We start from the raw sequence: 22,917 nt of genomic DNA, 5'->3' as shown, positions 1-22,917 counted from the left end.
CATCAGATAGGTGGAAGAAGACATGGGGATAAGGTCCACAAGGTTTGATTAAGAAAAAGCACCATTCTTGGTCAAAAAGCAAGAAAAAGCAAAAAGTAAAACAAGATTGACAGCGAGCCAAGGACACCATTGGAAAGAGGAGACTGACCCGGACCAAAAAGCTAAAGCGCTTTCTCAAAAAGTAGCTCAAAGGCCAAAAAGCAAGGCCTCAAAGCTAGAAAAGCAAAGCACCAAAAGTTGAGTAATGTTTTATTAATAAAAGTAAAAGAGAAAAAGCAAAGGCGAAAAGAGAAAAGCAAAGCATAAAAAGGCAAAGCAAAAGCATGAAGACTTTTTGGCAAAAAGCAGGGTCTCTTACAAGTATAAAAAGGATTGGACGTCTCTTGTAGTACCATGAACAAGATCATTGAAGAATGAAGGAGATCGTGGATTGTGTGTAGGCATCATTATGATCATGGAGAGCTTCTTCTTCGCCATCAACACCTTCTCCACTTTCAGATGTACGGTCAGCCCACGTAACATAAAAACCCGTTTTGCCCTCTCGAAATGGCACGAAACGTTTCGAAACAAAACGAAACTTGTCCATCGAAACGGTGTTTCGCCCAAATGTAAAGTGAGGTTAAAAAAAAACGGACGGGAGGTTAATTTTTGCAAATGCGATTTTTGCCGTCATTTCCTTCTTTGTTTGCCGCCCATTTGCCACTTCACGAATCCGATACTTCTTCTCGGGCGCAACCTGTTGCTCCGCCTCTTCTCCTCGTCCACTCCTCCTTTTCGCTCCTCCACTTCTTCTTCTCCACGCCTCCTCTTCTTCTTTCTCTCTTCTCCTCCACGGTCCACCCCTCCTCTTCCCTCCTCCTCTTTCTCTCCTTTCCTTGTCTTCCAACTTTCTCTCCTTTTCTTCTCACCTCCTTCCCTTTCCTTCTCACCTCCCACTTCCCTTCCAACTTGTTTCTTTCCTCCTCTCTTTCTCTCCTTTTCTTCCCAAATTTTGACAATACCAAAAAAACCTACTCCCAAAATCATGAATTTCATACCCACTAGTCCCAAAAAATGCATCTTCATCTTTCTGTTGGCTATGTTATAAATTTGGTATGTGTATATAAGAAGTGTCATTTCGAAACCTTTGCGTTTCGTCCAAAACAAACGAAACGACGAAATGTTTCATGTTACTATGGGTCATCCCTAGACTTGTATGGGCATATGCATGGGCGATATGGAAGTGTGTACGGAGCTGTACTGACAGAAATTTCAGAAACCCTAAAATTGCTCCAAAAACCCTATAAACTGCTTTTTGGATGTTTTTATCAGTTTTCTTGCCAGAAAGAGATTTTCTATGGTTTTCTTCATTGACAAGGTTGTAGGAGTTGTGGTGATTACTCATGGGAACTTGGACTACTTGAACTTAGATTTGAACTTGGATATGGAACATAGAGCTTGGACGTGGAACATAGACATGGAGAACTTGGGCATAGAGCTTGGGCATGGAGCTTGTACATGAACATGGAACTAAGACATATAGCTTGGACATGGATTTGGAATTGGACTTGGACTTGGATTTGGATTTGGATTCATTGGACTTGGATTCATTGGATTTGGATATTAGATTTGGTACTAGCCCAGTGAGAGATGCTCGTGGTCATCCCCGTGGTGTGCTTGGCATCAAAGATCTTGTGCCTCGACATTGATATCGACTTGGATATCCTACATCGGCATATCTGTTTGTTTTGTATTCATTGATTGTATTGACCTAGCCAGTGTGCCGTGGATTGTTCCTGAATAAATTCCTGAAAGGGGCCAAGGCCTGTTCCCCGCTCAGTGTGGTGTATTGTGCAAGATCCCTATTCCGTGGTTTAGTCTGTCACTGCACGCCCCACTGGGCTTACACTACCTGCTGGTGAAACTCTAGCCAAAAGAAGGATAGCTTTCACTGCTTGTGTCAGATGCCCAAATCGCAATGAGAGTGTGTTGTTTGGATACCAAAGGTTTTTTACTCAGATTTTCTGTTTCTTTGGCTGTCGAATTTCCAGGATGATGTTTCCCCAAGCATTTCTTGATCTTTGGAAGATATCACCAAAAGCTGGCTGATTATGCAAGTTTCCTTGCTTGGACATGCTTTTGGGTACTTTGGACACTTCGGATTAGCCGCAATCATCTGATTTTTTACTCTACACAAATTGACAAGTACTCATACTTCTGCCAGTCTTTGCGCCAATCTTTATATGATTGCCATAGACTACAAGAGATGGACCAGCTCTACAGTTAGACTTGTTTTCTCAACGTTTTTGATCTTCAAGGAGTTTGCCTCACTTTTGAGGGCTTCTTTCTTTGTACAGTGAAGTAATAGAACATAGCGTTTTTACAAAAAAAAAGTGTGTAAATGCACGCGTGCATGTACATGTGTATGTTTGTATGTTTGTGCGTATGTTTGTATGTTTGTGCATGTACATGTGTGTGTTATGTGTTTCTATGTATGTACATGTATGTGTACAAGAACATGCACATTCCTATGTGTATGTATGCCGATTTCTGAGCATATTCAATGCTCCCAAGTGAAAATTGAGAATGTTGTCAAACATAGACTGCCTTTTAGGGAACCATATTGAACAGGAGAAATAACGTGTGTGTTTTAGAAGTATGTGTACATGTGCGTTCACATGTTTCTATTAATGAATGCAATATGCATCATGAGCACGATAACTTTTCCAAGGCTTTAAAAATCACTCACCTGTGACTATGCCCTTGTCTGCTGTACAATACTCTACCGACGTGATTGCACCAGCGTGACAAGTTAAAACAGAATCACAAGCACCAGTAGAAAGAGACCACACTCTGACCGTCCAATCATCACTTCCGGTAACCACAATGTCTCCCGCCATTCTTAGGCACCTGTCAGTGCGTTAATGCATATCACCGACAATGGAAAAAGCTAAAAATCGCACTAAAGAGGAAAGGCTATCTTACCTTATCCATTTGGTATGTCCAAGAAGCTTGTGCCTTTGTTTGGAAGCTTGTGTATCCCAAACGTGACAGACCCTATGAGTCAAATGAGGGTGAAGTCACTTCCACCAAACAGACTGCCTAAAACCAAAAAAAAAAGATTTGTGGAACACTTTAAAGATAATTCTGCCCATATGATTAGCCCTCACCCATCCATTCCGGCTGCTGCTAAGACCTTTGTTTCATAATCGTAATCCATGCATAGGATAGCACTTGCACTTCGCCCAACACTTGCTACAGAGGTTTCCATTCGAACATCCCACATCTTGACTGTTCCATCATGTGAGGCAGTCAAAACACAAGGATCCCACAGCATTCGCACACAGCTTATCTGCAGAAAACAGTAACACCATCATTAAGTCCTTATTTTATAGAATTTGCCTCATGCCCAGGCCCCACAGTTATAAACAGTGGAAAAATGGTTAGACAACATAAAGAAGAGGACACTTCATCAGACAAACCTTCCAAAGGGAACCCCAATCATGTTGCAACTCCAGAGTTCAAGGACTGTTTTTTCAAAGGAGGGAACAGTCGGTGTAGATACATGACAGAAATGATGGTTGAAGAAATTGGTATGCTTTTCACCATGACACATGAGGACGTCCTAATTTGGAGAGCTGACAGGGATTGAGCATGGGGATTTCAAAGTCCTTGGACACAAGCAAGAAGGTACACAAAGATTGCAGAAACAAGGAAAGGTTTATTTCTACATTTTTATGTATACCAACTGTCAAAAATAATCTAGGGACGGGATCCACAGAAGCTATGCTGGATCAGACTAATGAAGGCCATTGATGAGGGGACATAGCAGGCAATCCGCGTGGAACCACACCCCATGGGCCCCTCTGGACACTCGGGGCATTGAGCATGTGAACAAAGGGTTATGGCATGTGTATTTGTTGGGAGTTCACACTTTTATAATGTGAGTGGCAGTTTATAAAAGTGGCTGGACTGTTGGGTGCCCCGTGAGTAAAGCATTTCACACATAACAGGCTGGTTTTTAACAAATGGGTCCCAGGACATGTTTATTGGCAAGAAACAGTCGCAGGATTCTAGGATATATTTTGGGCATCTTTTTGGTGTATGCCCACGTGTGAGTGCACCCGCGTAACGCTCCTATTTGGGGGTCTATTAAGAGATATTCTATGGTTGTAATAGGGGGCTGAAATTTTGTGTGATTGCCAGTTTTCTTTATCTTGGCCAACTCCTGACTATCACAGAAGCTTCGCATCTGGTATGAGCCACTTTTTATGAACGCTTGCTAGTTTCTGTACAGCAGCCATATATCCGTATATCCGTACAAAGCCATCCATGCAGCACCCATGCATCTGTACATTTCCGTACTGCTATGTCTGCATCAATCCGTACTGCTGTACCTACACCCATCCATACTGCTCTACCTGCTGCTGAACTACTGGAGGCACAAGCTGTTCCATCTTTGTACCACCTGTACTATGGCTGCACCTGCTGTAGGTGCTGCCACTTGTACTGGCTGTACCGTACTTGCCATGGTGGCTGCCCGTGCAAATGTAAGATTTCCCGTTATCTTTGAAAAGCTAGCTGTGAATCGGTTGTACTGCCTTTTATTGGTTGAGGTTACGTGGTGTTATGGAATCATTGTATATGGTCATGACGAGGATATCATGTTGTATGTGGATAATCCATCTTGTGCATGGTTGGGATCCCCCAAAGCTTGTGTTGCCGCTGATAGGTTTTTGTGCCCAAGGAATATGCCTGATGGATGTGTCCACCCCAACCCCAGGAATAAGAATAAGCACATCAAATATGGTTAGAAACCTTAGAAAATAGATGACAGTTGCGTGGTCACCTTCCATTATAGAACTAGCCGTTGTCACCCCAACCAAAAGAAGAAAGAACACTTGCATGCAGTAGAGGAAGGGGAGATGCTCGAGAACGAAGAGGAGAAGCGCAGAGTTGCGGGAAGCGGGGTGGAGAAGAAATGCGTTATGTGTGAGCCTGGTTGTAGAGTAGAGAGTCGTGAGAGAGCCAAAGGGCGTTTTGGTGAAGCAGCTCTGTGATAGCTCGCTATTGAATTCTGTTTTGTTTGAGAAGAAGGCATTTGTTTGAGGAAGTTTGGGTCTGCCCAGAGCAGAGGTTGCTTAGGTGATAGAGGGTCATACATTTGGGTATTAGAGTGAACCTAAATATGGAGGCGGAAAAGCATTCGAGTTTGCCAAGATGTTGTTGGTGCTGAAGGAAATGCTATGTACTTTTCTCGAGCTCAAAGCGGTTGGTAGTTGGGTATGCACTACAAACCTTTATGGCACATGTTACAGGAACAATTGTAGCCTTTTATTCCTCTTACAATTGTTCCGGATGGTGAAAGGCCAGAAGATTGGATTTTCCATAGAGCAGATCCTTCCATTGTGCCACCTTAGTCACAAGAGGCATTTTGCCGGAGAGGAGCACTGTAGCATTTTCTGAGAACTTCAATGGTGAGACCACCGAAGGGAGAGGAATCCGGAAATCAAGATCCGGCAATCGCCATTCTTTTTTACTGTCCACAAAATCATCAACCAGCATATCATGAACAAAGCGTTCATCAGGAGATAGCTCCTCAAGAGATTTACCAAATTCAGTACAAAGAACCTTGTTCTTGTGCTCATCATTCTTGTGAGCATGATGATAAACCTTGATATTCACATTCTGATCCTAAGCCAACTGGTTTGGAGAAGAAGCCACGCTGAACCATGCACTGAAGAGATACAAAACTGTTCACTGTACACAGACCCTTATACACTTTTTTTTTTTGGTAAAAGACTATGTTCTATTGCTTCACTGTACAAAGGAAGAAGTCCTCAAAGAAGAGGCAAACTTCTCAAAAAACAGTCCCAGAAGCAATCACTGTACACAGACCCTTACACACACTTTTTTTTAAAGTGAAAATCAAGCTTCTATTATGGAAAAATATTACAAGGAGTTAACTCAAGGTGGGATTAACTCAGAAGCATTGGAAAAATAGTTCAAACTGAGCAAGAGAAATCTGCTCCATTCAAAGGCAGTCATGGGGTGACTGTCTAAGATGCACTCTGAAAAAGGGATAAGGATCAAAGTCTGGCTGATCAAACATGGTAGCATTGTGCATTGCCATATTGACCAAAGTGCCCAAAATCTAACCCAAGAAAAGAACATAGCATTATCCTGTAATCCCGGATTGCCCACACCAAAAAGCCAAAAGTTCTTGGAGCATCTTCTACCCTGAAAAAGGGATAAGGATCAAAGTCTTGCTGATTGAACATGGTGGCATTGCGCATTTGCCATATTGACCAAAGTGCCCAAAATCTAACCCAAGAAAAGAACGTAGCATTATCCTGTAATCCCGGATTACCCACACCAAAAAGCCAAAAGTTCTTGGAGCATCTCCTATGAGGAAATGAGCAGTCAGATCATCAGCTAGGCGTGCTAAGAACTGTTTGGAATAAGTACAATGCCATGATGGGTTGAGTCTCAATGTGACTACGACATCTACAACATCTATTAGATGCGATACCACGTTTCATAAGAATATTAGAAACCAGCAACGTTCCAATCAAACATCTCCACATAAACAATCTTTTTAAGTGGAAGACCATTTTTCCATATACATTGCAAGTATTTCTTCCACACACAGACACATAGGGTTGTACACACCCACACCCACATACACATAGGGTTGTACACACCCACACACACACGTGTGCGCAAGCCGCAAGGCACAGAAGGCACACGCGAAGACGCTCGACCAGTCATAGGCGAAGACGACATGCTCCCAGTACACACTTTTTTTAAAGTGAAAAACCAAGTGTTATACTACTAAGGAGCTGTATACATGGGAGGATGTACTTCAGAGAGGAGTCATCCAAGGAAGAAAGCTAGAAACAGTAGAAAAAGACCTCAATTTGTTGGGTATCAATAGCCTCTAGCTGTCGACAGTCATGTAGGGACTAGCGAAGATTGGCACAAAAGAAAGCATAAGCATTCAGAGAAGGCCGTCAAAACATAATATGGTTCCTAGCCTTCCAAATAGTCTGGAGTACCCAATATCTCATCCAGATTCTGAAAGTGTCAAATCTAGCCATGCAAAATGGCAAAACACCAAAAACCTAGAAGAGTTTTCCTCCTTTGAAGGATGGAAGACGTCCTTGGAGAATGAGAGTCAATGCTTGCAAGAGAGTCCTGGAGTCTGTGCAATGCCAAAGAAGATGCGGAACCCTCCTTGAACACACACACAAAAATACATATATATATGTATGTATGTATGTATTATGTATGTATTGTATGTGTGTGTGTGTGTGAGAGAGAGAGAGAGAGACAGAGAGAGAAAGAAGAAAGATATATTAATGTCTGCGAAAGGCCAAAGTGGCCTATGAGACCAAAACATAGTACACAGCTGATGGTATCTCATCAAAAGTAAGACAAAAAGGACTAAAAAAAGTCCTAAACAGCTATGAAAGGAAAATACTCCTACTGAGGCACAACAAAAGTGTATAATATCTACAACTAGCATAAGACTGGTGTAATTTGTTGGGGTAAAGGCATTATGCCCACCCTTATAGTGTGTACAAGCCCATAAGTTCTATAGTACATAGTACACTTAGTACATTAAAAGTACTAAGTGCACAATGTGCACTAGAGCAAATATACATGTGTGATAGGGGAGTCACACACTCATACTTTGTGAGTTGACTTATCCCCACATGTCTCTCTCTCTCTTTTTTTTTTCGTGAAATGGTGTTTTATATTATATGTAAAAATGTACATCAGCCACATGGCTCACACAGAACCTATGGCCCCAAAAAAAACCCCACAAAAGATCCTCTAAAGGATCATGACCATGCAAACCTGTACACTAATAAGAAAGCCTCCTAGCCAAATAAGCATCCCAGATAAAAGCATCAAAGATGAGCCAGCCGAGCCGCCGTAGACCATAACGAAATAACATCTGCATCCAGTAGCTGAGCTGAGAGAAGAGAAGAAAACTGCCAAAGCAGCAAACCGCGGCGAAAGCCTCCTAGCCAAATAAGCATCCCAGATAAAAGCATCAAAGATGAGCCAGCCGAGCCGTCGTAGACCATAACGAAATAACATCTGCATCCAGTAGCTGAGCTGAGAGAAGAGAAGAAAACTGCCAAAGCAGCAAACCGCGGATACGTAGAATGTGCCCATGTATTCCAGACAAGGAATCAAAGATGAACCCATTCCGTGTAGTCCAAATATGCCAAAGTCCTGTCCATCTAAGGAAATGGAATATCACAAGGTGACTGTCCGAAGTAATGACTTGAGGACAAATCCCAAATATCCATTGATGAGCCGAAACAGTAGACCTCTCTACTGCCTCCCAGACGCGAGAGACAAAAGACCAAATCTGACGGGCCACTGGACAACTCATGAACAGATGCATAACTGTTTTAGTGCATGTCGTGCAGAAGAAGCAAGAGGCCAATGTAATTTTACGACTGCTGAGCTGATCCCGTGTAGGTAACCCTCCCACCAACATCCTCAAAATGAAAACCTTACCTTGGTAAGGGAGTTTAGACTGCCAACCACGCATAAGAGTTTTCTGCCACCATGATTTAGACTTGTGCAATCCCCACACCTTACTGGCCTTGGCTGAAACCCAATCTTTCTTTGATACGAGCTTCTGATAGACCTGGTTAGCTGAAAGTGATATCAAGTCACAAGATTTACATAGTGCCCAATCAAGCCAAGGCTGATCTGCAGATGGCCGAGGCAATGGAGTAAAAGGCTCAACTGCATGCATGATGTCAACCCATAGTGGCTGAAATGTCCGAGGAACCCTAAAGTGCTGCCGAATATGATGAAACGAATATGACCTGTCACGACCAGGTATCATAGCATCTCGGATTCTAACCAAGCCTAACCTGACCATGCGGTTGAGTCGTATGCGTGAAGCATCTCTGTCTGGCCAAACAATGACACGCGACTCCACAAATGTTTCGAACTGCAAAGAGTTCAAAAGTAGTCTTTCATGACCAGGATCCCACCGAGCCAATAATAGAACTTCATGCCAAGAAAGGAGAATATGCGATAAAATGTGAGATGAGCGAATACGGGCAGGATGAGCCGCATTCACAATGTCCCACCATGAAGCCTGCACACGTGTCCGTCCATGTGACAAGTCCCTGCAAACACGTATCCTGAAAAAGTGCCCACCTACGCGCCACCATATGCAAGCGAACATCCAATAAAGCAGCCCCACCCATTCTTTTGGGCGTCGTAATGTGATTCCATGCTATCCATGTTTGACCCATAATATTTCCTTGCCTCTTCCGCAACATAAACTGAATGGGAGCAGCCAAACGGAGAAGAGATTTGTGCGTCCAAGGTAGCAAAGGCAAAAAATAGGAAATCATGCTAAGCATAATAACCTGAGCTACCTTAACCCTCACGTTGTCGTGAAGTGTGCGGTACAGCCAGGAAAGTACGAGACTTCTAGCTGTGAGAGTGAATGTCAAATCTAGCAAGGAAACTCACGCACAAAATTTCCCAAGGAGTATTGAACATCACTATTTCCAATGACAAGTACATGTGTTCATTCACCTCAATACATCCTTGAATTCATTCTGATGATTGCACAAAATTGCATACCAAGTGTTTGTTCCTTTACTCACTGACTTCTCTCTCGAAATCCTTTGAACCATTCACATGTAGGCATCACAAGGCCTTCCAATTTTTCCAATATACATGTGACCAGTTACATCCTTTACATCCAGTGCCATCAAAACCATTATTTCGAGATGCACTTTATCACCTGAAAACCTGCCTTAATATTCTAACATCTCACAAGGAAAATAGCATAGCATATGTATCACATAATCTTGTAATTTTTGAAGTTCCCTATCTTGCATTCAAAACCCGGCTAATTTGAATTTGAAATCCAAGCTTTAAAGCTCACCAAGGTAATAATAAAAAAAAACTTTTACAAGATCTCATTTGAAAGCCTTTTGAGGGGAATTTTTTTTAAAAGAAAACATTCGCTTATCTCTTTAAGGAAAAAAGAAACGATTTTCAGTATTCGTTTCTTTCCTTTCATTCGCCACCTTGCTGTAGGCGTGAGGACAAAGTAACATGTAACATAAAGGTTTTTCTGAGAGTCGTATCTCCTTATCAATCTTCATTTCCTCTTCAGTTTGAGACCCAAGACATCATGTACAGTCGCCACCATCAAGAAATTAGGAGCCCTGGTCGATTGGACGCTGTTTCCCATCTCTGCAGAATTTTTCTCTTTCTAAACTTCGCCGCCGTCTGCCTACGGTTTTTCTCTCTGTTTCCCCGCAAGAGATGCGGCGTCCCCTCGCCTTTTGCAGCTTAGAATTCAGCTTTCCATAAAAAAAAGCTGCGCATTAATGCTTGTGTTTCTTCTAGAGATTATTACACGTAAGCTGCCAGCCAAATGTCTCATATTCATTTCTTTCATTACCAATATAGAGAAGCAAGTATGCGTGTAAGCGGTTGCATCATCCATTAAAGCACCCCATGATTTGGCGCCATATCTTCCCTCTTAGCTACTGCTCCGCATGATATACAGGCATTATTTTCTAGAACACATTGGAGATTCTCACTTCCAAAAGAATGTCCACATAGAAGTATGGTTGCATCATGGTGCTCACCCTCTTGTAAAGCTCTAGCGATGGCCTCATCATTTTCATAAAAGGGATCCATCAACTGCCTCTTACTCCTCCTCCTCTTGTTCATCTTTATCCTCCGGGTGGCTTGCAAGCGAGAGCACTGAAGCCAACTTAGAGACACATCCACTTCCTCATCCTTCTTATTAACATACTCATAGTCAAAGCTGCCACTGCCAGCTCTGGAGACCAACAAGCTGAGAGAAGCTCTTTTTAATGGCTCGACAGACTTGGATGAGTTCTCACAACACTGGCTCCCACTGAATTTCTTTTAACTCATCTGGCATCAAACCTTTGCATTTCCATACATGTTAAGAAGGATGTTCCCTACTACAAGGTCCATCATATGCATGAAACTCCATAATTCACACCACATTCATGTACAAAAACTCCTAGATCTTGCTCTGCCTCAACTCATCTTATTGAACCTCATTTACAATATGAACATATGTACATGGCATCATATAATGACTCGTCATGGCACTTAACTCATGCATCTGGATTTGTATTTGATGGCCTCACATGCACGGTTTCACACCATAGACGTGCCATGGCACGACATCCACCCCCTCTAAACCTGCACATCCTCTGGTATGTGCCAAATCATCATCAAGGTACACATATAACTGGATGTCGTCTTCATCTTCTGCAGTTCCAGGAAGATCATCCTCTTCCTCTTCAACCATATCCATACTACCACTGTCAAGCCTCTCATCCTGAATCTCTTGTGAATCAAAAGGATCATTATCATGCCTTCTTTTAAATATCTTGATTCTTTTGCCAGCCACAAGATTCTTTATTTCTGTTCCATCAAGCTCACACAGAGTATACGTGGCATTTCCATGCACATGCTTGACAATGTAAGGGCCAAACCATCTTTTTGCAAATTTTCTTTGAACAGTGAATTGGTTGTCAAGGCTACTGTCATACATTAGAACCCAATCACCTTCTTCAATAGGTTTTGGCCGGAGTCTGTGTCTACTATCAAATCTTTCTTTATTTTTCAACCTTGCATCTTTCAAGCGGGCTTTAGCAAGCTCTATATCTCCAGGCCTTCTCTCCAACTGTCTTATTCGCAATGCAAGGAGGTCATCTCTGCTCAATCCTTCGACCCAGGGCAATACATTCCAAGTTAGAATTACTTCTTCAACTGGCATCACTGGCTTCTGACCATACATTAATTCTGCAGGCATGTATCCTGTCACTGAGCTATGAGTTGTACGGTCAGCCCACAAGGCATATGGTAGCAGCTTTGGCCACTCTCTCATTCTTTCTCTACATGCCTTAGCCAAAGCTTTAATGATTGGAGGATGTCCTCGCTCACTTTTTCCATTGCCCTCAGGATTGTAAGCACATGTTAGGGACAGTTTGATACCAATTCTAGAGAAGAATTCCCTTGCTTCTTCAACATCTAGCTCACCCCTATCAGCTGTTATCTTCCCAACACAACCATACCGGCAGATCACATCTTCCAAGAGAAATTTGCATACTGTTTCTGTACTCTTTGTTCTAAGAGCACGCCCTTCTACCTGATTTGTCAAATCTTCTCTTGCAAGTGCAATGTACCGCATCTGCCAAATTCCCAAAGGCATTGTAACTAGATCCACTACCCATTTGTAGTGCATGGCAGGTGGGTAGGTTGGTTGCAAGCCATCACGATGCCGCACATTTGAGTACATTTGGCATACCATGCATGTTTCCACATATTGGGAAATATCCTTGTACATTCCTTTCCACCAATATTTTTCCTTTATTTTGGTAAAGGTGGCCCACACACTTCTATGTCCAGCCCAGAGACTCTCATGGAATTCTTTCACAAGCTTTCCTTGAGTCTCTTTATCACATATGACTCTCTGTGGCATAGCATTCCTCTGCTTAGGATGCTTCCAGAGATACCCATCCTTTAGGAAATAACCATATGCTTTTCTGCGGATTCTCTTAAATTCTGAGTCAGACCAATTTTCTTGCCTTGTCAGAGTACTCAAATATTGACCAATAAGCAACCAATCTCCTTCATATATTTCCTCAATAAATGACTCAAGTGCATTTGATAGGCAAATATGATCCCCTTTTGCATATGCTGTAGTATAGAACTTTGTACCCACATCATCAATGTCACTAATCATCTCTTTCTCATCTTCATACCTGGCTCTTGATAGCATATCTGCAACTGGATTATCTTTTCCCGCAATGTGTTCAAACTCAGGATTTAGTGACTTGATATAAGCAATCCACCTAAGCATAGCAATATCTGGGGTGGTACAACTTGCTATCATCCCAAGAAGTGGCAAGCAATCAGTTTCCACAAGTACAGATGCTCCAATAAGATATTCTTTTTCACATTTTAGAGCAGTGACTATCCCCCATAACTCTCTCTTGATCTGTGGATACTTTCGTTGCCGAAAGCTTAATACCTTTGCTCCAAATCTAATTACATACCTATGATCATCCTCATCATCTTGCCCTACTGCCCATCCTATCCCAGTAGGACTAGTATCAACTGTAACAATCACAGGCCTGCCACAGTCATAATCTGCCTTTCTCAAAATGGGTGATGATTGGAGCAAATATTTCAGCTTCCGCATAGCTTTAATATGTACTGCACTCCACAAAAATTTTTGATTTTTCCTCAAAAGTTGATAAAGAGGATCTGCTACATGTGCATAATGTGGGATCCAAATAACATAAAAGACACATGCTCCAAGAAATCTCCTCAGCTCTGTAACATTAATGCATATTTCCTTCATTCTTTGTATTGCATCTATCTTGGCTGGACAAGGACGGCGTCCACTAGTACTACAAAGATGTCCCACTATTAGCACTTCACCAACTCCAAACACTGATTTCAGCCCAGATAAAGTAAGATTCACTTCTTCAAGCCTGGATAGAATCATGTCACAATCCTTTATATGATTTGCCACAAACTTGCGGCACCCCTTTGAATCCAAACCTCCATCTTTGTCTTTCTCATCACAGCCCTTTATTGGCACATCATCCAAAAATGGCATAGTTTTTTGTGGTATGAAGTCTCGTAAGACTTTATTCATTCCATTCATCATATGTGCCACTGAGTTAGTGGCTCCCTGTGGTAAGGTACACATCCTTACTAATCCCAAAGGAGTTCTCATTGTGGTCAAGTCCCTGCTTTGTATATCCAGCTGGAACTGATCATATCCCGAATACAGATCACCCATAGAGTATATAGCTTTCCCTGCAAATGCTTCTGCAAACTCATCCACAATTGGACCTGCTCCCACATTCCTGATTGTGACTTTGTTTACAGGTTGCATGTCTTGAATAAAGCGCAATGTCCCATTTTTCTTTGGTACAGTAAACCATCTGTTGGAATATGGGGCACATGAAGGCTCCAAGATTCCCATCCTGATCTTTTCCTTTAGTAATTCCATCAACTTTGGCAAGAGAGCCTTTGGTACTGGAATTGGCCGCAGGTTCCAGGGCACATGTGGAACAGTAAAGATCACCATTGGTGCTGTTACACTTGGATCAACACAGCCTATCTCATGCGGCTGAAAAGCAAAGGCTTTCCCATGTTTTACAAGCATCTCCTCAAAGCATTCCCTTTCAACTGGCAACAGAAAATCCTTCTCACCAATCTTCAGCTCTTTTAGAGTTTCTTGAGTAAATTTATGCCCGATTTTCTTCGGATCTCTAAGATTTGGCTGCATAGAAGCTTCATCTATCTTCTCCTTGCTTCCTGGTGGCAAGGGCAAGGCAACTGGTTTCACCTTCTTTGCAACCGTTTTGTACTTTGTATCAACATGAGCATCCATCTCACAATTCATGTTTTTACATTCCACCCCCTCAAATTCCTGGATTATATCATACATCTCCACAGATGACACCTTTATCATTTCATTTCCACCCTGTAAGCATGCTCTTCCCATATCAAAAAGCACATCCATAGTATCTACAAATGTCACCTCATCAAGCACCCCTGAAATAAACTCATTCTTCTCCAAAAGACCACACTGCTCAAAACTTTTTTGTTCATTTTGTATATGTTTTTGCATGCCACGCTTCAAATCCTTGCTTTTTACAAAAACCAGTGACCCATAGCTGGAGAATCCCTGAAAATTTGCTGAAAAACTATTAACATTGATTGAGTCCTGCGAGAACTCATTTCCCCTTGTACCATTGGAATCCCGCTTTACAATGGCACCTGGCCAAAATCCCTCATCTCCCTGTAATTCATGAACTCTCTGTTTATCTTTGGGAGTGACTGTGCCCGAAGAGACTCACGATTCCTTTCATGATTAATGCAAACTGTCAAAAATTGAACAGCTTTTTTGCCATCTTTACTCCTTATTCTTGCATATGCTGAACCATCATCCAAAACCTTTGTTTCCATCCTTACAGCTGTAATGTAGGGTTGCCCAAGGATAAGGGGATACGATGACATCTCTTGAACAAAGAAATTCTGATCATCCTTCACATCGCCTATAGTTACCCTTACATTTGGACATGCTGCATAAAGCTCTCCAGATGAGTTATTAGCTGCTTTAATCATCCACCCATGATCCACATCCATTGGCCACTTACATTTGTTGTAGAGATTTTTAGCCATAAGATTTATTTCAGACCCATGATCAATTAGAGCGACATATGGCTCTTCCAAATCACCTATCTTGACAAGGGTTTCAGTGGTTGCTCTTGCCCAATGGCTCCTGGAGTAATGACTCTTTGTAAGAACTTCTTTTTCATCATCCTCTTCCACAAAGCGCACTTGTCGTGCCCCATCAGCAGAGTGATTACATTCCACCACATTTTCTCTCTCTTCCTTTTTCTGTACCTGTACACCATGAGTCTTGGATGTGCTTGCCTCCCCTTGTGATGGAATAGATTCAATTATGGACTGCCTTTTTCTTCGTATAATATCAATTATCTCATCATGAAATTCTTTCTTTGCAATCCCCAAGACTTCCCCTAGTGTGAATTCCACCCTGCTGTTTAGAATTCTCTCTTCAAGCACCTTTTTGAGATCTGTTGCAACTTCAATATCAGATTGAAGCTTGTAGAGTGGACTTTTCCCTTTACCCTTCTCCTTCATTTTTGCTGGCACTTCTTCCATCGAAACATCATGTGGAGGTCTGCTATGCTGTGGAGGCATATGTGATGGCCCAGGATCCTTCTTTTCACTTCCACGTGTAACTCTTTTTGATGGCCCTCCTTCCTCATTTTCCCTTTTTCGCTTCTCCTCTACCTGTGCCTCATTATTTTGGCATTTGGCAATATAGGCATGAATGGATAAAGAATCCACAGGCTCCTCCCAGCCAGTCTCAAGACGTATACAATCACCTGCTTCATGCAAAGCTTGCTTTGACACTTTCTTTGACGCAATTAATTCCATTGTTGATGGCCAAAAATCCTCATTCTCATAATCCTCATCGTTCTCAAATCCCTGCTTTAGTTGACCAACCTTTAATCCATAGGTTGCTGCCTCAACCATGGAAATGACATGACTAGCAGCCATATCCTCTACCAGCTTTTTCATCCCTCCTTTCCCAAAGTTTGTACTCAATGGAAGACCAGTCTCTGTAAGATGGATTTTCCCATCTTTGAAAAACACAAGTTGATTTTTAAGAGCTTCTTTATAGCTAGTACAATCCTTCTTTGCATGCTCTGGGTCATCACACCATATGCATCTATATGTAAACCCTTCTTTGCTTTGAGGCCTTTGCATAGAAGCCTGCCCCAATGGTAGACCTTTTTCTTCAATCCTGGACATCTTCAATTTTAAGTCACGCATCCCCTTGATAAGCTCATCCATCGGCCCATCTATCTTTGGAATTGTAGCAGCTGGTTTGGATAGATTCTCAGGGGTGACAGCAGTTATGGGGGTTGCAGAGCCCATCACCATTTTATCCCTCCTCCGCTGCCGCTTTGCTAACATAGTAACTGCATCCTCAACATCATTCCAATCACTCTTTAATCCCTGTTCCGTATCCTTATCCTCAAGGAGGATTTCCAATTTCTCCTGGAGATCTTTCCCAGCTGCTTGTAAGAAGAGCTCTGTCTTTTCTCTGTCCAAAGTTGCACGCTCTATCCTTGACAACTGGGCATAACGCTTCTCAAACTCTCTTAGCAATTCTGTGGCAGAAATTCCCATTTTAGGTTTTGTGACCCATTCCAAGAAAGTTCGTTTGGTCACTTGCTCAGAATCCTCCATGAAGTATTCATCCTTTAAAGCAAGCTTGAACTCCTCCCAATTTCTGCCACCATGTGCCGTCTGCAATCCTTTTATGCGCTCTCTTATTTCAGGAACACATACCAGCTCGAAACTTCGAACCATGTCCTCCTCAGTCACCCTGTTTAGCTCCATCTCCTTTATATAATTGCGCAAGTACTTTGTAATGTCCTTCCCATCAAATTGATCCACCTTTTTCACAATTGATTGTAATGCTTTGGTCGTAGAAATTTGTCCCCTCTCAGCAGCTTGTTGCTGTTGCATGTACATGGTAAACATCTGAAACATCTGCATAACTCCGGGGTCAAAATGAACCCCTTGACCCTCAGAATTCTCAGCCATAGCTTCCCTGTATATTTCACCACACTCTCACCCCAGCAGTTTCACGTCGGGTTCACCAAAGATGTCGTGAAGTGTGCGGTACAGCCAGGAAAGTACGAGACTTCTAGCTGTGAGAGTGAATGTCAAATCTAGCAAGGAAACTCACGCACAAAATTTCCCAAGGAGTATTGAACATCACTATTTCCAATGACAAGTACATGTGTTCATTCACCTCAATACATCCTTGAATTCATTCTGATGATTGCACAAAATTGCATACCAAGTGTTTGTTCCTTTACTCACTGACTTCTCTCTCGAAATCCTTTGAACCATTCACATGTAGGCATCACAAGGCCTTCCAATTTTTCCAATATACATGTGACCAGTTACATCCTTTACATCCAGTGCCATCAAAACCATTATTTCGAGATGCACTTTATCACCTGAAAACCTGCCTTAATATTCTAACATCTCACAAGGAAAATAGCATAGCATATGTATCACATAATCTTGTAATTTTTGAAGTTCCCTATCTTGCATTCAAAACCCGGTTAATTTGAATTTGAAATCCAAGCTTTAAAGCTCACCAAGGTAATAATAAAAAAAAACTTTTACAAGATCTCATTTGAAAGCCTTTTGAGGGGAATTTTTTTAAAAGAAAACATTCGCTTATCTCTTTAAGGAAAAAAGAAACGATTTTCAGTATTCGTTTCTTTCCTTTCATTCGCCACCTTGCTGTAGGCGTGAGGACAGAGTAACATGTAACATAAAGGTTTTTCTGAGAGTCGTATCTCCTTATCAATCTTCATTTCCTCTTCAGTTTGAGACCCAAGACATCATGTACAGTCGCCACCATCAAGAAATTAGGAGCCCTGGTCGATTGGACGCTGTTTCCCATCTCTGCAGAATTTTTCTCTTTCTAAACTTCGCCGCCATCTGCCTACGGTTTTTCTCTCTGTTTCCCCGCAAGAGATGCGGTGTCCCCTCGCCTTTTGCAGCTTAGAATTCGGCTTTCCATAAAAAAAAGCTGCGCATTAATGCTTGTGTTTCTTCTAGAGATTATTACACGTAAGCTGCCAGCCAAATGTCTCATATTCATTTCTTTCATTACCAATATAGAGAAGCAAGTATGCATGTAAGCGGTTGCATCATCCATTAAAGCACCCCATGATTTGGCGCCATATCTTCCCTCTTAGCTACTGCTCCGCATGATATACAGGCATTATTTTCTAGAACACATTGGAGATTCTCACTTCCAAAAGAATGTCCACATAGAAGTATGGTTGCATCATGGTGCTCACCCTCTTGTAAAGCTCTAGCGATGGCCTCATCATTTTCATAAAAGGGATCCATCAACTGCCTCTTACTCCTCCTCCTCTTGTTCATCTTTATCCTCCGGGTGGCTTGCAAGCGAGAGCACTGAAGCCAACTTAGAGACACATCCACTTCCTCATCCTTCTTATTAACATACTCATAGTCAAAGCTGCCACTGCCAGCTCTGGAGACCAACAAGCTGAGAGAAGCTCTTTTTAATGGCTCGACAGACTTGGATGAGTTCTCACAACACTGGCTCCCACTGAATTTCTTTTAACTCATCTGGCATCAAACCTTTGCATTTCCATACATGTTAAGAAGGATGTTCCCTACTACAAGGTCCATCATATGCATGAAACTCCATAATTCACACCACATTCATGTACAAAAACTCCTAGATCTTGCTCTGCCTCAACTCATCTTATTGAACCTCATTTACAATATGAACATATGTACATGGCATCATATAACGACTCGTCATGGCACTTAACTCATGCATCTGGATTTGTATTTGATGGCCTCACATGCACGGTTTCACACCATAGACGTGCCATGGCACGACAACGTGCATAGGCCACCCTTGAGCTTTCCAATACACAAATTTATCCGAGATCCGAGCAGAAATCCAAGCAAGAAGCGCTTGGGGATCCACATCCACACCCACCGGATACCCAAGATGACAAACAATGTCTCCTGTATGCACCACACGGCCTTGCCACCTGTCGGGTGAAAATCTGGGAGGTATTTTTGGTCAATGTACATATGGTGCGTGTGGTGTGTGAATAAATTTTGCCCTAAATGCCCTGGCAAGTGTACAGGCCGAGTGGTTTGGTTGTGAGCTGGTTTATGCACGTGTTTTGTTTTCCGGAGCAGACGCTGGAGATCTGTAGTTTTATGGCAATTGTGTGATGTGCGGGTGGTTACTAAAAAGAGGACACCGACTGAAAATTGTCGGGTTTGGTATGATGATGTAGCTGACGGAGGCCGGGGGCAGCTCTGGTATTGGAAGGTTATGGACGCGGTGATATGATCCGAAGTACAAGGAAGAGGAGGGGTTTTTTAGTATTGAGTGAGGCTATCATTTTGGAGCCTTAAAAAAAATAAATAAAAATATATTGACAAGGTGGCCACCTTGTAAAGGGGCCACTTGGAAGCTTAGGTGGTCGCCAGCTTGAAGCTCTAGAAGGTGGCGGAGGCGTGAAGGGGAGATGATGGCTGCTTCGAGAAAAAAACTGAAAAAAGGAGGAGAGAGGATCGCCTAGCGCAAGGGCTGGAGCAGGCCACCTTGTGGTGTTGACAGGCGCAGCAGCTGCGGAAGACAAAAGAGGGAGCCGCCTAGATGGTTGATGCAGCTGCTGGCGTCGACTCCAGACGGCTGACAGGCTGGAGTGCGTGTGCTAACAGAGCAGATGGTGACTGACGGCTGGCTGCAGTACGGGGTCGTGTAGGCGGTGGCTGGTGAGAACGGAGAGAAGAGCAGAGCTGCCTCTGGTACAGAGAAGAAGAGTATGCGTTGGTCAGCCACAGTTGGCGACGGTGAAAGCTGTATGAGAGCAAGGTGGGCGTGGAGAGCAATCTGGTAGAGAGTCGGAAGGGCTGGTGAAGAGCGTGGTCGCCTCATGGGAGATGCAGGCGCCTTGGTTATAGAGGGGCTACGGAGCGTATGCAGCCACAAGAAGTGAGAGCTGCAAGAAGTGTGAAGAAGCATAAGTCGGGAGTGTCCAGGTCTTTTCAGAGAGAGCCGCCTAGCAGTGAGCAGGGGCGTGTGCAATGAAAGAGACAGGCGAGGAGGTGTGAAGAATCGAGAGGCCGCCTCGTTGAGAAAGGAGATTGCCCTGGTGATTCAGCGATGAAGAGGTGGTGCCTTAGGGGTCAGTCTGGAGAGACAGATGTTAGTGGGAGCAGTTGCAAGCTGAGTGATAGCCGCCTTGTGTGTTGGTTATAGAGGGGCTGGTGACTGTACAGAAGAGGCTGCAGGCCTCTAGGTGATCGTGATAGTATGGGCTGATGATTGAAGCAGCAAGAGAGGGCTGCTGTTAGGAAGGGATTGAGTGATGTGGCTTTGGCTGGATGCAGATGGTGATGCTGCGTTGAGCAGTGGTTCGTGGTGCTGAAGAGATTGTGCAAGGCTCTGGTGGTTGGTGAATCTGCTGGTCACGACATACAGAGAGTGGGAGCTGCTGAGTTGAAGGTTAGCTGGTGTGGGCGCCTTCTAGAGAGGAGTAGCTGGTCTTGTGTGGGCGATGATTGCAGGCAGAGCGTGGATGCTGACCAGAGAGAGAGCCTTGGTGTTTTGTGTGGGTTAGATGCAGAAGAGGTGCTGATGTGTGGGCTGGAGACAGTGGAGCTCGCCTACGACACTTGGTTGGTAGCAGCTGGGGACAGAGAGTAGCCGAGCTACAGAGGAAGAGAAGAAGGGTTGCTGGTGTGGGCGCCCTCTGGAGATTACAGGGACCGGGAGACAGAGATTTGGTTGTCAGACGCAAGGGTGTATTCCCTTGGCAGTAAATCCTGGCCAGAGTCCTGGTCTTTGGTGTATTTGCTGTGTTTATATAGTGTGTATGGTGTTGTGTGTTTTGCTGAATAATCATCTGTTCATTGTGGTTCTGATCTGTCTTATGGTGTGGGTGGGTGGCGAACAAAGTGAAAGTGTTCTAGCCGGTGGCTGGTGGTGCCCCCGTTCGTGGTAGTGTTTCCAAGTTTGCGAGGTGGAAGGGCTATAGAGGCAGGTTCTTTCTTCTTTTTTTCACCTCACATCCTTCTGGTGCCCCCACTGAGGAGTTGCTCAGGCATTGTTTGACTGAGGATAGCTCAGGGATTTCTCTTACGAGGGTGTATGCCCCAGAGTGAGAGATTGAAGGAAGGTGTTTCTGGTTTTTTTGGGTTTGAAAGTGAAGTTTGGGGATCAAGATGATGTCTTATCCAGAGTTTTATGGTGGTCCGAATGAGGATGTGGCAGATTTCTTGGAAAGGATGGAGGTTGCATGTATAAGCAACCATATTAATGAGTCGGTACAGGTGTTGCGGCTACTGAGCATCTGTTTGAAAGGGGATGCGAGGATCTGGTACAGAGCTTATGAGGAGTCATTGAGGGTTGCTATTCCACATCTTGATATGACTGAGGATGGATTAAAGACAGCACTTAGCAACAGGTTCAAGAAGGAAGAAGACCCCGACAAGGTTTGGCATGAGGTGCAAGCTCTGACACAAGGTGAGTTTGAATCAATAGATGATTATATGAAGAAATTTTCTTTGCTATGGGAGACTTTATGCAGGGCTTTAGGGGAAGACCACGTACCCCCTGATATGATGAAGAAAAACAAGTTTGTAGCCGGGCTTAAGAGGAGTATTCGCTGGAAAGTGGAATTGAAGAAGCCCAGGTCTTTTGAGGATGCGGTGGAAATTGCTAAATCAAAAGACTGGAAATTGCAGCGGATGAATCAGCTGGGGATGATTCCAGTTGTAGCACAACCGGAGATTCGTAGAGTGGAGACTACACCCATAAATGCAGTGATTGAGAGGATGAAGCCCACTGAAGCCCAAGCTATGCAGATGGTGCCACAAGCTAATCAAGGAGTACCTATGGTTCCTGCAGGTTCTGATGAGGGATTGCGACAGAATATGAAACAAATGGTTGATCTTATGAAGAATTTGAGCTTAAATTTAATGGGAAGTACAGGTGGTGGACGTGGTAGAGGCAGAGGCAATAATCATGAAGGGGGAGATGGACAAGCAGGGTATGAACGTGGTCGCGGTAGGGGCCGTCGTTTCATCCCTACATGTTGGAATTGTGGTGAGCTTGGTCATCTGAGTACAGATTGTGATAAGCCTCAGCGAATGGGTGGTGATATGTACCCACTACCTTCACAGTTACCTGATAGGTCAAATGATTATGGTATTGATATCAGGGATCAAGCAGGCCCCAGTGGAATCACAGCTGAAGAGAAAGGAAAAACTAAGGTGATAGATGTGGTCACCCTTGAGAAGACGAAGGAGGCAGAAGCTGATGTGATGCCTTTGGGGAAACGGATGCCACAAGAAAGGGAAAGCAAGGATGCTGCAGGGCCCAGCAAGAAGAAAGGTAAAGTGAAGGAAGGAGAGGATGTGAAGGTTAAGCAGAAGCGGAAGTCTCGTAGGAAGTTTCAGGTAACTGAGATTTTCCACTAGGGGGTGGGCAGGATAGCTATAGTTTGCAGGAGGACAAGGCTGAAAGGAAGGCTAACATTACTTTTGGGCAATTGATAGAGTTAGCTCCTAATTTGAAGCGTCAGTGGAAAAGACTTGTGAATCCGAGAGAGAAGGAGCCTGCCAAAGGGATAGTGACTGTTCTATCTGATATATGTCCTGTGGTGAATGTGTGGTATAAAGGGAAGAATCTGGGAGAAGCATACATAGATGGTGGAGCACAAATTTGTGTGATCACATTGGCAG

At 43.4% G+C, this 22,917-nt stretch overlaps 1 protein-coding gene across 2 annotated transcripts in view; it reads right to left on the bottom strand.

The window, feature by feature from the left end:
- The window catches only part of SCD1 (stomatal cytokinesis defective / SCD1 protein (SCD1)), a 194,191-nt gene that overhangs the window by 22,508 nt on the left and 148,766 nt on the right, over window positions 1-22,917 (bottom strand). For both annotated transcript variants that reach the window (XM_086799538.1, XM_086799539.1), the window contains 3 exons: window positions 3,150-3,331; window positions 2,965-3,036; window positions 2,729-2,889 (listed from right to left, as the gene is read on the bottom strand). In XM_086799538.1, coding sequence (XP_086655664.1) covers window positions 2,729-2,889; window positions 2,965-3,036; window positions 3,150-3,331 — 415 coding nt within the window. The remainder of the gene's footprint in view (window positions 1-2,728; window positions 2,890-2,964; window positions 3,037-3,149; window positions 3,332-22,917) is intronic.

Source organism: Cibotium barometz, chromosome 6 (genome assembly GCF_041138505.1).
Source record: "Cibotium barometz isolate CiBa-2024 chromosome 6, ASM4113850v1, whole genome shotgun sequence".
NCBI classification, from domain to species: Eukaryota; Viridiplantae; Streptophyta; class Polypodiopsida; order Cyatheales; family Cibotiaceae; genus Cibotium; species Cibotium barometz.
This window is presented reverse-complemented; position numbering and strand designations above follow the sequence as displayed.